Genomic DNA, 22297 nt, shown 5'->3' with positions numbered 1-22297 from the left:
TTATCCCCCTTATAGATGGCTCCTCTGTGTATTATCCTTATAGATGGCTCCTCTGTGTATTATCCCCCTTATAGATGGCTCCTCTGTGTATTATCCCCCTTATAGATGGCTCCTCTGTGTATTATCCCCCTTATAGATGGCTCCTCTGTGTATTATCCTTATAGATGGCTCCTCTGTGTATTATCCTTATAGATGGCTCCTCTGTGTATTATCCCCCTTATAGATGGCTCCTCTGTGTTTTATCCTTATAGATGGCTCCTCTGTGTATTATCCCCCTTATAGATGGCTCCTCTGTGTATTATCCCCCTTATAGATGGCTCCTCTGTGTATTATCCTTATAGATGGCTCCTCTGTGTATTATCCTTATAGATGGCTCCTCTGTGTATTATCCTTATAGATGGCTCCTCTGTGTATTATCCCCCTTATAGATGGCTCCTCTGTGTATTATCCTTATAGATGTCTCCTCTGTGTATTATCCCCCTTATAGATGGCTCCTCTGTGTATTATCCCCCTTATAGATGGCTCCTCTGTGTATTATCCTTATAGATGGCTCCTCTGTGTATTATCCTTATAGATGGCTCCTCTGTGTATTATCCCCCTTATAGATGGCTCCTCTGTGTATTATCCTTATAGATGGCTCCTCTGTGTATTATCCCCCTTATAGATGGCTCCTCTGTGTATTATCCTTATAGATGGCTCCTCTGTGTATTATCCTTATAGATGGCTCCTCTGTGTATTATCCTCCTTATAGATGGCTCCTCTGTGTATTATCCCCCTTATAGATGGCTCCTCTGTGTATTATCCTTATAGATGGCTCCTCTGTGTATTATCCTCCTTATAGATGGCTCCTCTGTGTATTATCCCCCTTATAGATGGCTCCTCTGTGTATTATCCTCCTTATAGATGGCTCCTCTGTGTATTATCCTTATAGATGGCTCCTCTGTGTATTATCCTTATAGATGGCTCCTCTGTGTATTATCCTTATAGATGGCTCCTCTGTGTATTATCCCCCTTATAGATGGCTCCTCTGTGTATTATCCTTATAGATGGCTCCTATGTGTATTATCCTCCTTATAGATGGCTCCTCTGTGTATTATCCTTATAGATGGCTCCTCTGTGTATTATCCTTATAGATGGCTCCTCTGTGTATTATCCTTATAGATGGCTCCTCTGTGTATTATCCTTATAGATGGCTCCTCTGTGTATTATCCTTATAGATGGCTCCTCTGTGTATTATCCCCCTTATAGATGGCTCCTCTGTGTATTATCCTTATAGATGGCTCCTCTGTGTATTATCCCCCTTATAGATGGCTCCTCTGTGTATTATCCCCCTTATAGATGGCTCCTCTGTGTATTATCCCCCTTATAGATGGCTCCTCTGTGTATTATCCTTATAGATGGCTCCTCTGTGTATTATCCCCCTTATAGATGGCTCCTCTGTGTATTATCCCCCTTATAGATGGCTCCTCTGTGTATTATCCTTATAGATGGCTCCTCTGTGTATTATCCTCCTTATAGATGGCCCCTCTGTGTATTATCCCCCTTATAGATGGCTCCTCTGTGTATTATCCTTATAGATGGCTCCTCTGTGTATTATCCCCCTTATAGATGGCTCCTCTGTGTATTATCCTTATAGATGGCTCCTCTGTGTATTATCCTTATAGATGGCTCCTATGTGTATTATCCCCCTTATAGATGGCTCCTCTGTGTATTATCCTCCTTATAGATGGCTCCTTTGTGTATTATCCTCCTTATAGATGGCTCCTTTGTGTATTATCCTCCTTATAGATTGCTCGCCTTATAGATGCCCCCCGTGTTGTCCCCCTATATAGATCACCCTCATATATATAGGCCCCTTGTCTTGTCCATCCCCTATATAGATAGCTCCCTTGTGTTTTCCATCCCCCTATAGGTAGCCCAAAGTGTTATTCATCCCCATATATGAAGCCTACAGTGTTATCCATTCCTCTATAGGTAGCCCCCAGTTGTATCTGTGGTGTCTCACCATGGGTGTTGCTGTTGGTTACACCCTTCATAAAAGTCTGTATTTATTGTAAGCCAGCAGTGATGAAGTAAATGATAAAGTTTCGCCACTAGATGCCACTATTACAGATGTGTGTATTTAGAGTCTGCACGGCTGTGGTATGGAAATGGTGGTTGTTTATCGGTGTGTCACATGGATCCGTGAACCTATAGGAGTTTCTTCTTCTTCTGTCCTATTATCTCTCACTTTACTTCTTCCTACGCACTCTTCACCCACTCACAGCGCACCTTAGATACGCTGGAGATGGGAAGTTACAAGGGTAGAGGAAGTGTGAAGGTCTTTTGCTTTGGACGTTATAGGGGAAGGATGCAAGCTAGAAAGTTCCCTGCAGTGGTCCCTTAGGGCCCTGGCCCTCGGCCAGGTCCCCTCACTCTTCCGGGTCAGTCTTAGTCAGGTCCCCGTATGGGTAGGAAGCAAGACAAGACACAGTTAACAGTTCCTCCTCTGCTAACTCTACACAACACTATGCAGTGTTATACTCCTACTGGAGATGACAAGTCGGAGATCATCTCAACCCATGCCAAGGACTAGGAGAGTCATAGTGCAGGACAGTATCGACTAAAGCCAAAGAAGCTAGGAACTGATCCGGATAGAGCAAAGTTGCTAAGAGGCTAGGAACTCTATCTTGCAGTGCAATTTTCAGCAGGGAAACCTCAGCATTCTGCTGTTCCCAGGTAACAAGGTCTGGGGCTTGTGTCACCGTAGGAGGACGGTTCAGCCGACACTGTAGGGCATAATACAGATAAGAAGAGAAAATATCGCTGCACCTCACACCTATGGCTGATACTAATGCTTCTCAGCTACATTAAGACAGAGCAATTTCGATTTTTGTGTTTTCATTTCTTTCTCCTTGTGCTTAAAAGGCCATACATACATACATAGCAGTTAATTTTTTCCACCTAGAAACCCACATGAGCCCTTATCCTTATTTTTTGTGTCACTAATTGTACTTTGCAATGACGGGCTGAATTTTTTCATAAAGTCACTGCGAAACCAGAAAAAAAAAGTGTGGTGAAATTGAAAAAAAAAAACAAACGTATTTTGTTTTTACGCCATTCGCCCTGGGGTAAAACTGACTTGTTATATATGTTCCTCAAGTCGTTACGATTACAACGATATATATCATGTATAACTTTGGGATATTTTCGCGCTGACGCAGTTTACCGTGCGAGATCAGGAATGTGATAAATTACTTTTATTAGGGGAGGGGGCTTTTTATTGACAACAACACTTTATTTGTTTTTTTACACATATACTAGAAGCCCCCTTGGGGTTAGGGTTATTCCCCCCCTGGGGTTAGGGTTATTCCCCCCCTGGGGTTAGGGTTATTCCCCCCCTGGGGTTAGGGTTATTCCCCCTTGGGGTTAGGGTTATTACCCCCCCCCCCCGGGGTTAGGGTTGTTTCCCCCCTCCCCAGGGTTAGGGTTATTCCCCCTGGGGGACTTCTAGTATATACATTTTGATCTGTCATTGAGATCTATGCTGTATAGATATACAGCAAAGATCAATGAGATTGGCACTAGTTTGCTTTCGGCTGCTGCAGCCAAAAACAAACGAGTGCCGAGCCGGGGACGGTGCCTTCTTGGAGCGGTCCCCGGCCGGCATCAGGTACAGCGATCTCACCCACTAGACACCAGGGAAGTGCTACCGCCGGTAATCTGAGGCTGCTGTTAACTTTGACAGCTAATAGCTGCGGTCCCGGGCTACATGTGGCACCCGGGATCGCGGCGGCTCAGAGCGGGGTCGCCGCGCGGCCTCCTGTCCTGGTAACTCTATGCACTGCAACTACTTGCTGTTTCACCCCTATTGCTTTCAGGATCCTGTACAGTTTTATGTATATTTCTGTGTGTATAACTATGTACAGTGGTATGCAAAGGCTGGTGATCACGTGACCGTGCCCCGTAACCATGGTTCCTCCAATGGCCGTCGAGTTTTGGCCAGGGGTTACCATGTGACTTCCTTTTGCAAGTCAGTCTATTCCCTGCCTCAGAGGGGATAGGTTGTCTGTGTGAGTTCCGTCCTCTACCTCAGAGAGGACAGATGTGTTCCTGCGTCCCTCTTCACCTTCAGAAGAGAGGCTGGTGCTCTGCTGTAACAGATCCTGGCTGTCCGTCTGCTCAAGTGCCTGGAGTATCCTCTCATCTGGGTGTCGTTCCTGTTTCCTACCTCCTCATCAACTCAAGATATTCACCGCAAGTACTCTAAGTCCACCCAGCCTCTCTATTCCTCTCTCACTACTACTCCCATCATCCGACACTTCTCACTCTCAGCCTATGCAGCACCACCTTTGCTCTGTCTATACAAGTCTGCTATATACCCAGTTGTACTGAACCCTGGCATTGGTGTCCGTTATCTGGTGCCCCGACTAGGTACAGCAAAGAATCGCATGCCCAGTGTCCTGCATAGTACCGCAGACCGGCCTACAGCTGTGCCACCCTCGTGCCCTAACCGTGACTACTCTATACCCTGCAGCTGCCCGGTTCCTGCCTGCTAGTAACACTCCGGCCTGGGTCAGGGTCGGGTCAGGGCATCGCATAAATATACACCCTTTGTCGTTAAGGGGTTAAAAACCATTTCCAGAATGTTGATATATAATTTAATCAAACCATATTGCCCCATGTACCAGCGTGCAGGTCTCCTGGCACACATGGGACCCTACACTAACTCACCACCGTGTCAGTCAGCGACCGCCATCCCCGCAAGGTGTGCACAACCAGGAAAGGGAGGCCATAGAACGGCCCTGCAACCCCACTGTCCCAGGACCAATACCCAGAGGCCCCTGTAAATTCCAACAGGCACCGGCGGCGGAGAAAGCTGTCACCAAACACAAGTGTGAAGAAGGTCTAAAACACTCCCCACACTCCAGCCGGTAGAATGGGAAGGATAGGAGGTACAAGTCATGTGTGCACAGGTGTCTCCTGCTAATTGCAGTCATGTGGGGCTTATCAGGAGGAGTGCAAACACTGAGAAAAGGGCATAATGTGGTGCGAAGACCCAAAGGTCAAGACACAAGCATCCTCCTCCTCCTCCTCCTCCTCCTCCTCTTCCTCTCCCGGTAACCCAGGGGAGACAGGCGGTGTTAGGTGGGCAGATGTTGAGGCATTTGTCTCGGTGGCCAGGAGCGGTATGTATCCAGCCATGGATATACTAACACGCCCATCAATAGGTTGGTGTAGTTCAGGTGATTGTGCAGAAGAACCACAGAGTCCAGCAATTGGAGATATTACTGGAAATATTACTGGGCTACCTGATTGGGCAGGGAGGCTAAGAAGCTGCTCTGCAATAGGACACAGAGATAGGAAGGGCAACTGAGTGGCACCCAGCTCAGGGATTGGTTCTCAGTCTGAACCCATACAATGGCATAGACCTGAGGCAATACATGCTCACAGTTAACCCCTAAGTTACTGTGGTAGCTCTGCGACCAGTCATTTGCTAGATGGTTAGGTGTGACGCCACTTCTATGGTGATTGGTCGGTGGAATATAGCTCAGCCGGCTAGAAAGTTGTCGTGACGCCAGTGTTGGTTCAGCCCACAGGTTTGGTGTTGTAGCTGCTTTTAGTGGCTGGCTATATTGCTCTCCAATGGTCGGTGACCTGCCGGGTTGGGATGGGTCCCTTGGGCTCTTAATACCTTGGTCCGGAGTGGAGATGTGACTGTCGGTACCACCACCCACAGAAGGGCTACACCGTCCTTGGGTCATTTCCCCTGTGTCGGTGCTGGTGCAATGACCACTGTAGAATGAATAAACTTTCCTTTACTTACTCTGGTAATACAGGACAAGGAGTGACGCTGGGGGGACAGATTTCAGGTAGTGGGCAGAATAGCAGTGTTGACTTTGTTACGTGCTGAGAAGAGTAGAAAGTTCAGAGAAGCGGAGAGGAGTTTGTCTTGAGAGTCCCTACCCAATGCAGTACTGTGCTCTGCCGGAACTTTTAGAAGAAGAATTGAGAAGAAGAATAATACTTGTGCCCGTTTTTCGACCTTCGTTGCTACACCACCTTTTTTGCCCTGTACTGTCAAGTTACCTGTCCTGCCAGGGTGACACAAGCCCCAGTCTTGGTTCCCTGAGTTAAGCAAAGTGTCCGAAATTATCCGGTGTCACTTGTGCTGCAAGAGAGTACGTAGGCCCTTGGCTGCTTTGCTCTATCCAGATTTGTTCATCTGTCTAGGATACTGTCCTGCACTGTGTAGATATGTTCACGGCATGGGTTGGGGTGTCCTCTGACTTGTCCTCTCTTTAGTGTTTAGCGCTGCATCATTAGTGGAAGTGTTGCTTTAAAGGGGTACTCCGGCGGGGGGGGGGGGCATTTCTTTTTCCTGACACCGGGGAGGTGGTGGCTGAGGGAAACGACATCCACTTACTTTCCCGGATCCAGTGGTGGGTCCCGCATCGCGGCGCTCCGGTTCTCGGCCGCTTTCTGGTGTCTGACGCAGGCCCGAGACGTTACGTTTCAGGTCCACTCAGCCAGTCAGTGACAGAAGTGGGATCTGAGCGGACTTGAAACGGATCCCGCCTCCATCACTGACTGAGCGGACCTGACACGTCACGGGCCCGCGTCAGACACCAGGAAGCGCCCGGGGACCGGAGCGCCGCGATGCGGGACCCACCGCTGGAACCGGGGAGGTGAGTGGACGTAGTTTCCCTTAGCCACCTACTCCCCGGTGTCAGGAAAAAAATGCCCCCCCCCCCCCCGCCGGACTACCCCTTTTAAGAAAGAGAGAGTTTCTGTATTCTACATACGTGTCTGTACACTACAGCTGGTCTGTCCCGGACAGGGAACCTGGCACAGATCAGGCATCCCTGCTGTACTTAGACAGGAGCCTGGCTCTGTGTGCTACTCCTCCTCAGAGAATCAGAGAAGAACTTAACTACTTTTCCTCTCCCCATGTGACAACTTCCTACAGGGTGTATGGAACAGCTGCTGTGAGTGGTGGATAAGAGAGTGTGAGAAGAAAGGAGGATAGAGATAGGTAGAAGAAGAGTCTCTCTCTCTTAGGTGATTGCAGCTGTGCAACATATACACATAAATAGACATAGTGCTAATCTAGTGGCAAAACTTATACAATACTTCATCACTACTCTACTTTTGAAGTTCCAGGCTTTTGAGAGGGTTGTTCAAAACAGAAACACCCGTGGTGGGATACCACATTACTTTTCACGTTAGCTGTGCTTAGTGGTGTACCAGGAGACAGTGACACCAAGTGGTGGGAGTGCCAACTGCAGTCTTACATATCAGAGTATAGAAACACATCAATACCGACCAACACATGCTATAGATATCAGTGTAACATCTGCTCTGGGACACGGCACTATAAGTTCAGGGAGCAGTATGGTCCCTATGGGACATGGAGCAGTATAGTCGCTGATAAGGCTAGGGGGTGTAGTCATACAGTGTAAAGAGGTAACATCACACCCCCTAGCCTTATCAGTCCCTATAGGTTCAGAGACAAGGAGCAGCATGGTCCTATAGGCACTATACGTTCAGAGAGCAGAATTCTTCCTATAGGTCCCATAAGTTCAGGGACAGGCAGCAGTGGGAGTAGGAGCACAGAGTATTACCTGGCGGCATAGGGAAGAGGTAGGACGTCAGGATTGGATAGTAAATTCTAGATTACTATTAGATTCAATGACAGATGATTTACGTTATATGATTTCCTTCTTCAGCCTATAGGGGACATTTACCGATTAAAATGGACCATGGGCCCCCCCACTGGTATAGCCAACCTCACCCAGGACCACCGGCAGATCTGGACCCCTGGAGGGGAGGGTATCCGCCTCCTCCACCATACCATCACATACAGGGAGCTTATGGATATTACCTTCCATATCCAGTACAAGGAGGTCATCAGGCTTGGCCCAACCCCTGGATGGACTACTACTCCCAGTATTCAGCAAACAACTCTAGACACATAGACCAGAGAAGACCGCCATCCAGAGCTGAGGTGTATGAGAGAAGACTGCCATTAAGAGCTGAGGTGTATGAGAGAAGACCGCCATCCAGAGCTGAGGTGTATGGGAGAAGACCGCCATCCAGAGCTGAGGTGTATGAGAGAAGACCGCCATCTAGAGCTGAGGTGTATGAGAGAAGACCGCCATCCAGAGCTGAGGTGTATGAGAGAAGACCGCCATCCAGAGCTGAGGTGTATGAGAGAAGACCGCCATCCAGAGCTGAGGTGTATGAGAGAAGACCGCCATCCAGAGCTGAGGTGTATGAGAGAAGACCGCCATCCAGAGCTGAGGTGTATGAGAGAAGACCGCCATCCAGAGCTGAGGTGTATGAGAGAAGACCGCCATCCAGAGCTGAGGTGTATGAGAGAAGACCGCCATCCAGAGCTGAGGTGTATGGGAGAAGGGAAGCATATCACTCATTGTCCAGGTGAGGTGACATGATACATAGGATTACCTATATGCCAGAACCCCCAATAGGCGGCAGTGAGGGGCTATAACCCCCAATAGGCGGCAGTGAGAGGATATAACCCCCAATAGGCGGCAGTGAGGGGCTATAACCCCCAATAGGCGGCAGTGAGGGGCTATAACCCCCAATAGGCGGCAGTGAGGGGCTATAACCCCCAATAGGCGTCAGTGAGGGGCTATAACCCCCAATAGGCGTCAGTGAGGGGCTATAACCCCCAATAGGCGGCAGTGAGGGGCTATAACCCCCAATAGGCGGCAGTGAGGGGGCTATAACCCCCAATAGGCGTCAGTGAGGGGATATAACCCCCAATAGGCGGCAGTGAGGGGCTATAACCCCCAATAGGCGGCAGTGAGGGGCTATAACCCCCAATAGGCAGCAGTGAGGGGCTATAACCCCCAATAGGCGGCAGTGAGGGGCTATAACCCCCAATAGGTGGCAGTGAGGGGCTATAACCCCCAATAGGCGGCAGTGAGGGGCTATAACCCCCAATAGGTGGCAGTGAGGGGCTATAACCCCCAATAGGCGGCAGTGAGGGGCTATAACCCCCAATAGGCGGCAGTGAGGGGCTATAACCCCCAATAGGCGGCAGTGAGGGGCTATAACCCCCAATAGGCGGCAGTGAGAGGATATAACCCCCAATAGGCGGCAGTGAGGGGGCTATAACCCCCAATAGGCGGCAGTGAGAGGATATAACCCCCCAATAGGCGGCAGTGAGGGGCTATAACCCCCAATAGGCGGCAGTGAGAGGATATAACCCTCAATAGGCGGCAGTGAGGGGCTATAACCCCCAATAGGCGGCAGTGAGAGGATATAACCCCCAATAGGCGGCAGTGAGGGGCTATAACCCCCAATAGGCGGCAGTGAGGGGCTATAACCCCCAATAGGCGGCAGTGAGAGGATATAACCCCCAATAGGCGGCAGTGAGGGGCTATAACCCCCAATAGGCGGCAGTGAGAGGCTATAACCCCCAATAGGCGGCAGTGAGAGGATATAACCCCCCAATAGGCGGCAGTGAGAGGATATAACCCCCAATAGGCGGCAGTGAGAGGATATAACCCCCAATAGGCGGCAGTGAGGGGCTATAACCCCCAATAGGCGGCAGTGAGGGGCTATAACCCCCAATAGGGGGCAGTGAGGGGCTATAACCCCCAATAGGCGGCAGTGAGGGGCTATAACCCCCAATAGGCGGCAGTGAGAGGATATAACCCCCAATAGGCGGCAGTGAGGGGGCTATAACCCCCAATAGGCGGCAGTGAGGGGCTATAACCCCCAATAGGCGGCAGTGAGAGGATATAACCCCCAATAGGCGGCAGTGAGGGGCTATAACCCCCAATAGGCGGCAGTGAGAGGATATAACCCCCAATAGGCGGCAGTGAGAGGATATAACCCCCAATAGGCGGCAGTGAGAGGCTATAACCCCCAATAGGCGGCAGTGAGGGGCTATAACCCCCAATAGGCGGCAGTGAGAGGATATAACCCCCAATAGGCGGCAGTGAGGGGCTATAACCCCCAATAGGCGGCAGTGAGAGGATATAACCCCCAATAGGCGGCAGTGAGAGGATATAACCCCCAATAGGCGGCAGTGAGGGGCTATAACCCCCAATAGGGGGCAGTGAGGGGCTATAACCCCCAATAGGGGGCAGTGAGGGGCTATAACCCCCAATAGGCGGCAGTGAGGGGCTATAACCCCCAATAGGCGGCAGTGAGAGGATATAACCCCCAATAGGCGGCAGTGAGGGGCTATAACCCCCAATAGGCGGCAGTGAGGCGCTATAACCCCCAATAGGCGGCAGTGAGGGGCTATAACCCCCAATAGGCGGCAGTGAGAGGATATAACCCCCCAATAGGGGGCAGTGAGAGGGCTATAACCCCCAATAGGCGGCAGTGAGAGGATATAACCCCCAATAGGCGGCAGTGAGGGGCTATAACCCCCAATAGGCGGCAGTGAGGGGCTATAACCCCCAATAGGCGGCAGTGAGAGGATATAACCCCCAATAGGCGGCAGTGAGGGGCTATAACCCCCAATAGGCGGCAGTGAGGGGGCTATAACCCCCAATAGGCGGCAGTGAGGGGCTATAACCCCCAATAGGCGGCAGTGAGGGGCTATAACCCCCAATAGGCGGCAGTGAGGGGCTATAACCCCCAATAGGCGGCAGTGAGAGGATATAACCCCCAATAGGCGGCAGTGAGAGGATATAACCCCCAATAGGGGGCAGTGAGGGGCTATAACCCCCAATAGGCGGCAGTGAGGGGCTATAACCCCCAATAGGGGGCAGTGAGGGGCTATAACCCCCAATAGGCGGCAGTGAGGGGCTATAACCCCCAATAGGCGGCAGTGAGAGGATATAACCCCCAATAGGCGGCAGTGAGGGGCTATAACCCCCAATAGGCGGCAGTGAGGCGCTATAACCCCCAATAGGCGGCAGTGAGGGGCTATAACCCCCAATAGGCGGCAGTGAGGGGCTATAGTGGTGATGTTAGTATTGGTGTTTGTCGGCTCAGCCGATCGTGTTTATGTGGTGACGCCGGTCCGGCACACGGGGGGGATGTTGGTACCTGCTCTGTGCTGCGGCCGGCTGTACTCCCCAAAGGGTCGGTGACCTGCCGGGCTGTGATGGGTCCCTTGGGCTCTTGTCCCAGTAGTCCTGAGTGGCAACTGCCCCCCCCCCCCCCGGACTATTGGTACCACCACCCACAGAAGGGGATAAAATAAGCCGAGGTGTGCGGTGCTGTGTGTACACGATGGTATAAAAATAAGATATAAGAAGTTTACATTCAGGCTTCTAAGTAGAACAGGACACCTTTCACAAAATAGGTGTCAGTGATCTGCCCCCACACTGCATTATTCATACTCAATGTTCATACTGATCTGTAGATACAGCTGGGAGAAGTGCCTGGTGGAGTGCTTCTCCCTCTTACATATACCTTTGCCTTGCTTTGAAAGGTTGCGAGGCTATGATGACTATAGTGTCCAGCACCCTGTGGAGAGAAGCTGTGAATCTGCAGTGGATAGACTAGAGGTAAGGAGGTTCCAGCTGGGAGGTAGTGCCGAGCCTCAGCATGCACGCCTCCTCCCTCCCCAACCCTCCCTGGCTGATTAATGTACAGGCTCAGGGCTGGACAGAGGGGAGGGAGGAGGTGTGCATGCTGCGGCTCAGCATTTCTGGTGTACAGGTGACACATCCCCCTCCTCTCTCAGTATTCCAGTTCCACGGGGCACAGTTTGCTGTCACAGTACGGAGACTCGGGCATGTCATCCAGCAGCTATGAGCTGAGTCAGTACATGCAGGATCCAGCAGCCTTGATTTACTCTTGGAATCCTTTGCAGGATGGTGAGTACGAATTCTCCTATCTGATGGCTTCATAATGAATACAATGTTTCTGATAGAGACTCGCTTATCTTTTACTGATACAACTGAGACTGTATGAGATAATCTGTCATATCAGTGCAGCACTACATACTGCTCCACCTGTACACCAGCACCACACTGCACAATACTGCTCCACCTGTACACCAGCACCACACTGCACAATACTGCTCCACCTGTACACCAGCACCACACTGCACAATATGTACTGCTCCACCTGTACACCAGCACCATACTGCGCAATACTGCTCCACCTGTACACCAGCACCACACTGCACAATATGTACTGCTCCACCTGTATACCAGCACCACACTGCACAATACTGCTCCACCTGTACACCAGCACCACACTGCACAATACTGCTCCACCTGTACACCAGCACCACACTGCACAATATGTACTGCTCCACCTGTACACCAGCACCACACTGCACAATACTGCTCCACCTGTACACCAGCACCACACTGCACAATACTGCTCCACCTGTACACCAGCACCACACTGCACAGTATGTACTGCTCCACCTGTATACCAGCACCACACTGCACAATATGTACTGCTCCACCTGTATACCAGCACCACACTGCACAATATGTACTGCTCCACCTGTATACCAGCACCACACTGCACAATATGTACTGCTCCACCTGTATACCAGCACCACACTGCACAATATGTACTGCTCCACCTGTATACCAGCACCACACTGCACAATACTGCTCCACCTGTACACCAGCACCACACTGCACAATACTGCTCCACCTGTACACCAGCACCACACTGCACAGTATGTACTGCTCCACCTGTACACCAGCACCACACTGCACAATACTGCTCCACCTGTACACCAGCACCACACTGCACAATACTGCTCCACCTGTACACCAGCACCACACTGCACAATACTGCTCCACCTGTACACCAGCACCACACTGCACAATATGTACTGCTCCACCTGTACACCAGCACCACACTGCACAATATGTACTGCTCCACCTGTACACCAGCACCACACTGCACAATACTGCTCCACCTGTACACCAGCACCACACTGCACAATACTGCTCCACCTGTATACCAGCACCACACTGCACAATACTGCTCCACCTGTACACCAGCACCACACTGCACAATATGTACTGCTCCACCTGTACACCAGCACCACACTGCACAATATGTACTGCTCCACCTGTACACCAGCACCACACTGCACAATATGTACTGCTCCACCTGTACACCAGCACCACACTGCACAATATGTACTGCTCCACCTGTACACCAGCACCACACTGCACAGTATGTACTGCTCCACCTGTATACCAGCACCACACTGCACAATATGTACTGCTCCACCTGTATACCAGCACCACACTGCACAATATGTACTGCTCCACCTGTACACCAGCACCACACTGCACAATATGTACTGCTCCACCTGTACACCAGCACCACACTGCACAATATGTACTGCTCCACCTGTACACCAGCACCACACTGCACAGTATGTACTGCTCCACCTGTACACCAGCACCACACTGCACAATATGTACTGCTCCACCTGTACACCAGCACCACACTGCACAATACTGCTCCACCTGTACACCAGCACCACACTGCACATTATGTACTGCTCCACCTGTACACCAGCACCACACTGCACAGTATGTACTGCTCCACCTGTACACCAGCACCACACTGCACAATATGTACTGCTCCACCTGTACACCAGCACCACACTGCACAATACTGCTCCACCTGTACACCAGCACCACACTGCACAATACTGCTCCACCTGTACACCAGCACCACACTGCACAATACTGCTCCACCTGTACACCAGCACCACACTGCACAATATGTACTGCTCCACCTGTACACCAGCACCACACTGCACAATATGTACTGCTCCACCTGTACACCAGCACCACACTGCACAATATGTACTGCTCCACCTGTACACCAGCACCACACTGCACAATACTGCTCCACCTGTACACCAGCACCACACTGCACAATACTGCTCCACCTGTACACCAGCACCACACTGCAAAATACTGCTCCACCTGTACACCAGCACCACACTGCACAATATGTACTGCTCCACCTGTACACCAGCACCACACTGCACAATACTGCTCCACCTGTACACCAGCACCACACTGCACAATATGTACTGCTCCACCTGTACACCAGCACCACACTGCACAATATGTACTGCTCCACCTGTACACCAGCACCACACTGCACAATATGTACTGCTCCACCTGTACACCAGCACCACACTGCACAATACTGCTCCACCTGTACACTAGCACCACACTGCACAATATGTACTGCTCCACCTGTACACCAGCACCACACTGCACAATACTGCCTTACCTGTACACCAGCACCACACTGCACAATACTGCTCCACCTGTACACCAGCACCACACTGCACAATACTGCTCCACCTGTACACCAGCACCACACTACACAATACTGCTCCACCTGTACACCAGCACCACACTGCACAATACTGCTCCACCTGTACACCAGCACCACACTGCACAATACTGCTCCACCTGTACACCAGCACCACACTACACAATACTGCTCCACCTGTACACCAGCACCACACTGCACAATACTGCTCCACCTGTACACCAGCACCACACTGCACAATACTGCTCCACCTGTACACCAGCACCACACTGCACAATACTGCTCCACCTGTACACCAGCACCACACTGCACACTATGTACTGCTCCACCTGTACACCAGCACCACACTGCACAATATGTACTGCTCCACCTGTACACCAGCAGCACACTGCACAATATGTACTGCTCCACCTGTACACCAGCACCACACTGCACAATACTGCCTTACCTGTACACCAGCACCACACTGCACAATACTGCTCCACCTGTACACCAGCACCACACTGCACAATACTGCTCCACCTGTACACCAGCACCACACTGCACAATATGTACTGCTCCACCTGTATACCAGCACCACACTACACAATACTGCTCCACCTGTACACCAGCACCACACTGCACAATACTGCTCCACCTGTACACCAGCACCCCACTGCACAATACTGCTCCACCTGTACACCAGCACCACACTGCACACTATGTACTGCTCCACCTGTACACCAGCACCACACTGCACAATACTGCTCCACCTGTACACCAGCACCACACTGCACAATACTTCTCCACCTGTACACCAGCACCACACTGCACAATACTGCTCCACCTGTACACCAGCACCACACTGCACAATATGTACTGCTCCACCTGTACACCAGCACCACACTGCACAATACTGCTGCACCTGTACACCAGCACCACACTGCACAATATGTACTGCTCCACCTGTATACCAGCACCACACTGCACAATACTGCTCCACCTGTATACCAGCACCACACTGCACAATATGTACTGCTTCACCTGTATACCAGCACCACACTGCACAATATGTACTGCTCCACCTGTACACCAGCACCACACTGCACAAAATGTACTGCTCCACCTGTACATCAGCACAATACTGCTCCAACTGTACACCAGCACCACACTGCACAATACTACTCCACCTGTACACCAGCACAATACTGCACAAAATGTACTGCTCCACCTGTACACCAGCACCACACTGCACAATATGTACTGCTCCACCTGTACACCAGCACTACACTGCACAAAATGTACTGCTCAACCTGTACACCAGCACCACACTGCACAATACTGCTCCACCTGTACACCAGCACCACACTGCACAATACTGCTCCACCTGTACACCAGCACCACACTGCACAATATGTACTGCTCCACTTGTATACCAGCACCACACTGCACAATATGTAATGCTCCATCTGTACACCAGCACCACACTGCACAATACTGCTCCACCTGTACACCAGCACCACACTGCACAATACTGCTCCACCTGTACACCAGCACCACACTGCACAATACTGCTCCACCTGTACACCAGCACCACACTGCACAATACTGCTCCACCTGTATACCAGCACCACACTGCACAATATGTACTGCCCCACCAGTACACCAGCACCACACTGCACAATACTGCTCCACCTGTACACCAGCACCACACTGCACAATTCTGCTCCACCTGTACACCAGCACCACACTGCACAATACTGCTCCACCTGTACACCAGCACCACACTGCACAATACTGCTCCACCTGTACACCAGCACCACACTGCACAATATGTACTGCTCCACCTGTATACCAGCACCACACTGCACAATACTGCTCCACCTGTATACCAGCACCACACTGCACAATATGTACTGCTTCACCTGTATACCAGCACCACACTGCACAATACTGCTCCACCTGTACACCAGCACCACACTGCACAATACTGCTCCACCTGTATACCAGCACCACACTGCACAATATGTACTGCTCCACCTGTACACCAGCACCACACTGCACAATATGTACTGCTCCACCTGTACACCAGCAGCACACTGCACAATATGTACTGCTCCACTTGTATACCAGCACCACACTGCACAATATGTACTGCTCCACCTGTACACCAGCACCACACTGCACAATACTGCTCCACCTGTACACTAGCACCACACTGCACAATACTGCTCCACCTGTACACTAGCACCACACTGCACAATATGTACTGCTCCATCTGTACACCAGCACCACACTGCACAATATGTACTGCTCCACCTGTATACCAGCACCACACTGCACAATATGTACTGCTCCACCTGTACACCAGCACCACACTGCACAATATGTACTGCTCCACCTGTACACCAGCACCACACTGCACAATACTGCTCCACCTGTACACTAGCACCACACTGCACAATACTGCTCCACCTGTACACCAGCACCACACTGCACAATATGTACTGCTCCACCTGTACACCAGCACCACACTGCACAATACTGCTCCACCTGTACACTAGCACCACACTGCACAATACTGCTCCACCTGTACACCAGCACCACACTGCACAATATGTACTGCTCCACCTGTACACCAGCACCACACTGCACAATATGTACTGCTCCACCTGTATACCAGCACCACACTGCACAATATGTACTGCTCCACCTGTACACCAGCACCACACTGCACAATATGTACTGCTCCACCTGTATACCAGCACCACACTGCACAATATGTACTGCTCCACCTGTATACCAGCACCACACTGCACAATATGTACTTCTCCACCTGTACACCAGCACCACACTGCACAATATGTACTGCTCCACCTGTATACCAGCACCACACTGCACAATATGTACTGCTCCACCTGTATACCAGCACCACACTGCACAATATGTACTTCTCCACCTGTACACCAGCACCACACTGCACAATACTGCTCCACCTGTACACCAGCACCACACTGCACAATACTGCTCCACCTGTACACCAGCACAATACTGCTCCACCTGTACATCAGCACCACACTGCACAATAAGTACTGCTCCACCTGTACATCAGCACCACACTGCACAATACTGCTCCACCTGTACACCAGCACCACACTGCACAATACTGCTCCACCTGTACACCAGCACAATACTGCTCCACCTGTACACCAGCACCACACTGCACAATATGTACTGCTCCACCTGTACACCAGCACCACACTGCACAATACTGCTCCACCTGTACACCAGCACCACACTACACAATACTGCTCCACCTGTACACCAGCACCACACTGCCCAATATGTACTGCTCCACCTGTACACCAGCACCACACTGCACAATACTGCTCCACCTGTACACCAGCACCACACTGCACAATATGTACTGCTCCACCTGTACACCAGCACCACACTGCACAATACTGCTCCACCTGTACACCAGCACCACACTGCACAATATGTACTTCTCCACCTGTACACCAGCACCACACTGCACAATATGTACTGCTCCACCTGTATACCAGCACCACACTGCACAATATGTACTGCTCCACCTGTATACCAGCACCACACTGCACAATATGTACTTCTCCACCTGTACACCAGCACCACACTGCACAATACTGCTCCACCTGTACACCAGCACCACACTGCACAATACTGCTCCACCTGTACACCAGCACAATACTGCTCCACCTGTACATCAGCACCACACTGCACAATAAGTACTGCTCCACCTGTACACCAGCACCACACTACACAATACTACTCCACCTGTACACCAGCACCACACTGCACAATACTGCTCCACCTGTACACCAGCACCACACTGCACAATACTGCTCCACCTGTACACCAGCACCACACTGCACAATACTGCTCCACCTGTACACCAGCACCACACTGCACAATACTGCTCCACCTGTACACCAGCACCACACTACACAATATGTACTGCTCCACCTGTACATCAGCACCACACTGCACAATAAGTACTGCTCCACCTGTACATCAGCACAATACTGCTCCAACTGTACACCAGCACCACACTGCACAATACTGCTCCACCTGTACACCAGCACAATACTGCTCCACCTGTACACCAGCACAATACTGCTCCACCTGTACATCAGTACAATACTGCACAATAAGTACTGCTCCACCTGTACACCAGCACCACACTGCACAATACTGCTCCACCTGTACACCAGCACCACACTACACAATACTACTCCACCTGTACACCAGCACCACACTACACAATACTACTCCACCTGTACACCAGCACCACATTGTACAATATGTACTGCTCCACCTGTACACCAGCACCACACTGCACAATATGTACTGCTCCACCTGTATACCAGCACCACACTGCACAATATGTACTGCTCCACCTGTATACCAGCACCACACTGCACAATATGTACTGCTCCACCTGTATACCAGCACCACACTGCACAATATGTACTTCTCCACCTGTACACCAGCACCACACTGCACAATACTGCTCCACCTGTACACCAGCACCACACTGCACAATACTGCTCCACCTGTACACCAGCACAATACTGCTCCACCTGTACATCAGCACCACACTGCACAATAAGTACTGCTCCACCTGTACACCAGCACCACACTACACAATACTACTCCACCTGTACACCAGCACCACACTGCACAATACTGCTCCACCTGTACACCAGCACCACACTGCACAATACTGCTCCACCTGTACACCAGCACCACACTGCACAATACTGCTCCACCTGTACACCAGCACCACACTGCACAATACTGCTCCACCTGTACACCAGCACCACACTACACAATATGTACTGCTCCACCTGTACATCAGCACCACACTGCACAATAAGTACTGCTCCACCTGTACATCAGCACAATACTGCTCCAACTGTACACCAGCACCACACTGCACAATACTGCTCCACCTGTACACCAGCACAATACTGCTCCACCTGTACACCAGCACAATACTGCTCCACCTGTACATCAGTACAATACTGCACAATAAGTACTGCTCCACCTGTACACCAGCACCACACTGCACAATACTGCTCCACCTGTACACCAGCACCACACTACACAATACTACTCCACCTGTACACCAGCACCACACTACACAATACTACTCCACCTGTACACCAGCACCACATTGTACAATATGTACTGCTCCACCTGTACACCAGCACCACACTGCACAATATGTACTGCTCCACCTGTATACCAGCACCACACTGCACAATATGTACTGCTCCACCTGTATACCAGCACCACACTGCACAATACTGCTCCACCTGTACACCAGCACCACATTGTACAATATGTACTGCTCCACCTGTACACCAGCACCACACTGCACAATACTGCTCCACCTGTACACCAGCACCACACTGCACAAAATGTACTGCTCCACCTGTACACCAGCACCACACTGCACAATACTGCTCCACCTGTACACCAGCACCACACTACACAATACTGCTCCACCTGTACACCAGCACCACACTGCACAATACTGCTCCACCTGTACACCAGCACCACACTGCACAATACTGCTCCACCTGTACACCAGCACCACACTGCACAATACTGCTCCACCTGTACACCAGCACCACACTACACAATATGTACTGCTCCACCTGTACATCAGCACCACACTGCACAATAAGTACTGCTCCACCTGTACATCAGCACAATACTGCTCCAACTGTACACCAGCACCACACTGCACAATACTGCTCCACCTGTACACCAGCACAATACTGCTCCACCTGTACACCAGCACAATACTGCTCCACCTGTACATCAGTACAATACTGCACAATAAGTACTGCTCCACCTGTACACCAGCACCACACTGCACAATACTGCTCCACCTGTACACCAGCACCACACTACACAATACTACTCCACCTGTACACCAGCATCACACTACACAATACTACTCCACCTGTACACCAGCACCACATTGTACAATATGTACTGCTCCACCTGTACACCAGCACCACACTGCACAATATGTACTGCTCCACCTGTATACCAGCACCACACTGCACAATACTGCTCCACCTGTACACCAGCACCACATTGTACAATATGTACTGCTCCACCTGTACACCAGCACCACACTGCACAATACTGCTCCACCTGTACACCAGCACCACACTGCACAATATGTACTGCTCCACCTGTACACCAGCACCACACTGCACAATACTGCTCCACCTGTACACCAGCACCACACTGCACAATATGTACTGCTCCACCTGTATACCAGCACCACACTGCACAATATGTACTGCTCCACCTGTACACCAGCACCACACTGCACAATACTGCTCCACCTGTACACCAGCACCACACTGCACAATATGTACTGCTCCACCTGTACACCAGCACCACACTGCACAATACTGCTCCACCTGTACACCAGCACCACACTGCACAATATGTACTGCTCCACCTGTACACCAGCACCACACTGCACAATATGTACTGCTCCACCTGTACACCAGCACCACACTGCACAATACTGCTCCACCTGTACACCAGCACCACACTGCACAATATGTACTGCTCCACCTGTACACCAGCACCACACTGCACAATACTGCTCCACCTGTACACCAGCACCACACTGCACAATATGTACTGCTCCACCTGTACACCAGCACCACACTGCACAATATGTACTGCTCCACCTGTACACCAGCACCACACTGCACAATACTGCTCCACTTGGACACCAGCACCACACAATAAATATTGCTCCAGATATCTTTGCAGCCAACTAGTGTATGGTGTCACGTCCTTTATCACTGCACTTCTGATCACTTAGGGCTGAAATCATCTCTTCCGCAGCAGCACTCTTTGCATAGTGGGGGAAGCTGCCAGGGTGAGGATACAATCCTGTCAGTAAGAGGTGGAGACTCATCTCCTGACTATAGCAGCATATGTTGGAGTGGTGATCACATGGAAATGTATGGCTGTAACTGAGCTGGGATGACAGCAATGACACTGCAGGAATATGGCTGAGAGCTAGAACTAAATGTCTAAACCAAAAAGAATAGTGTGTAGATCAGGGATGGGGACCCTGCGCCCCTCCAGCTGGTGCAAAGCTACAATTCCCATCATGCTAGGAGGGCTGAAGCTTTAGCCTGATGAGAGTTGTAGTCCTGCTGGAGCTAGGGGGGGGGGGGGGGAGGGGTTCAGGTTCCCCGTCTGCAGAAGCTTCTGGAAGGTCACAATGTTTCCTCTATCATCCCAGACACCTTGGAGCAAACTCCGCAGCCCACTGCTCCACTGAAGTTCCCCCTGCCCCATGTCACTGTGGCCTTTGGGGCCCAAGGGCAGTTGATAAGAGTTTGCCCCAACTTCCCAGATGAGGGTCAGCCGGCACTGGTGGAGATTCACAGCCTGGAGGTAAGTGTGTGTATGTGTGTATAATATATACTGTATATATATATATACACGTCGTGTGACATCACATAATAACAATTAACAATATTTAAAGACTTTTGGTTGCTGTAATGAAAAATAGAGATCTGTCAAGACGTCTTTGTTTTCCCTGAGGGCGGCTTCCCTCCTCTTGTCTGGCGGCGGCTTCCCTCCTCCTGAGAGGCGGTGCACTGAGGGGGGGGGGGGGGGCTGCAAGTTGCGATGTTGTATGGAGAGACCCTTTTCTGGTTTTCATCCCTCTCCTCCGTCCGTATTTCTGGGGTTTTGCCCTCAGTTTGCAGCGGGTGACTCCAGACTCAGTAGATGATCACAGAATGCAGAGACACGCCCTACTGACTCCGGGAACGCCCGGTTGTCCATGTTTGATCATATATTTGGGTGATGAGGAGGGGGCACAGCACAGACCAGGTGACATGGTTAGGAAGCTCCCCCGGCTTGTCCTAGAGAGGAGTCTCTCACAGAGCGCTTCACTCCGGCTTCCACCATCTTATTGTAGATTACAATGGTTAGACAGACAGGCAGCTGGCCAGGGAGTCAGGCG

General features: G+C 50.9%; 1 protein-coding gene across 4 annotated transcripts in view; it reads left to right on the top strand.

The window, feature by feature from the left end:
- Positions 1-22297, top strand: part of SEC16B (SEC16 homolog B, endoplasmic reticulum export factor) — a 308666-nt gene that overhangs the window by 35426 nt on the left and 250943 nt on the right. For all 4 annotated transcript variants that reach the window (XM_069981715.1, XM_069981717.1, XM_069981713.1 and 1 more), the window contains exons 2-5: positions 7710-8421; positions 11405-11480; positions 11660-11792; positions 21566-21720. In XM_069981715.1, the coding sequence (XP_069837816.1) occupies positions 7736-8421; positions 11405-11480; positions 11660-11792; positions 21566-21720 (1050 nt within the window). In that variant the 5' untranslated portion in view covers positions 7710-7735. The remainder of the gene's footprint in view (positions 1-7709; positions 8422-11404; positions 11481-11659; positions 11793-21565; positions 21721-22297) is intronic.

The sequence above is a fragment of the Dendropsophus ebraccatus genome, chromosome 8, assembly GCF_027789765.1.
Source record: "Dendropsophus ebraccatus isolate aDenEbr1 chromosome 8, aDenEbr1.pat, whole genome shotgun sequence".
Taxonomy (NCBI): domain Eukaryota; kingdom Metazoa; phylum Chordata; class Amphibia; order Anura; family Hylidae; genus Dendropsophus; species Dendropsophus ebraccatus.
This window is presented reverse-complemented; position numbering and strand designations above follow the sequence as displayed.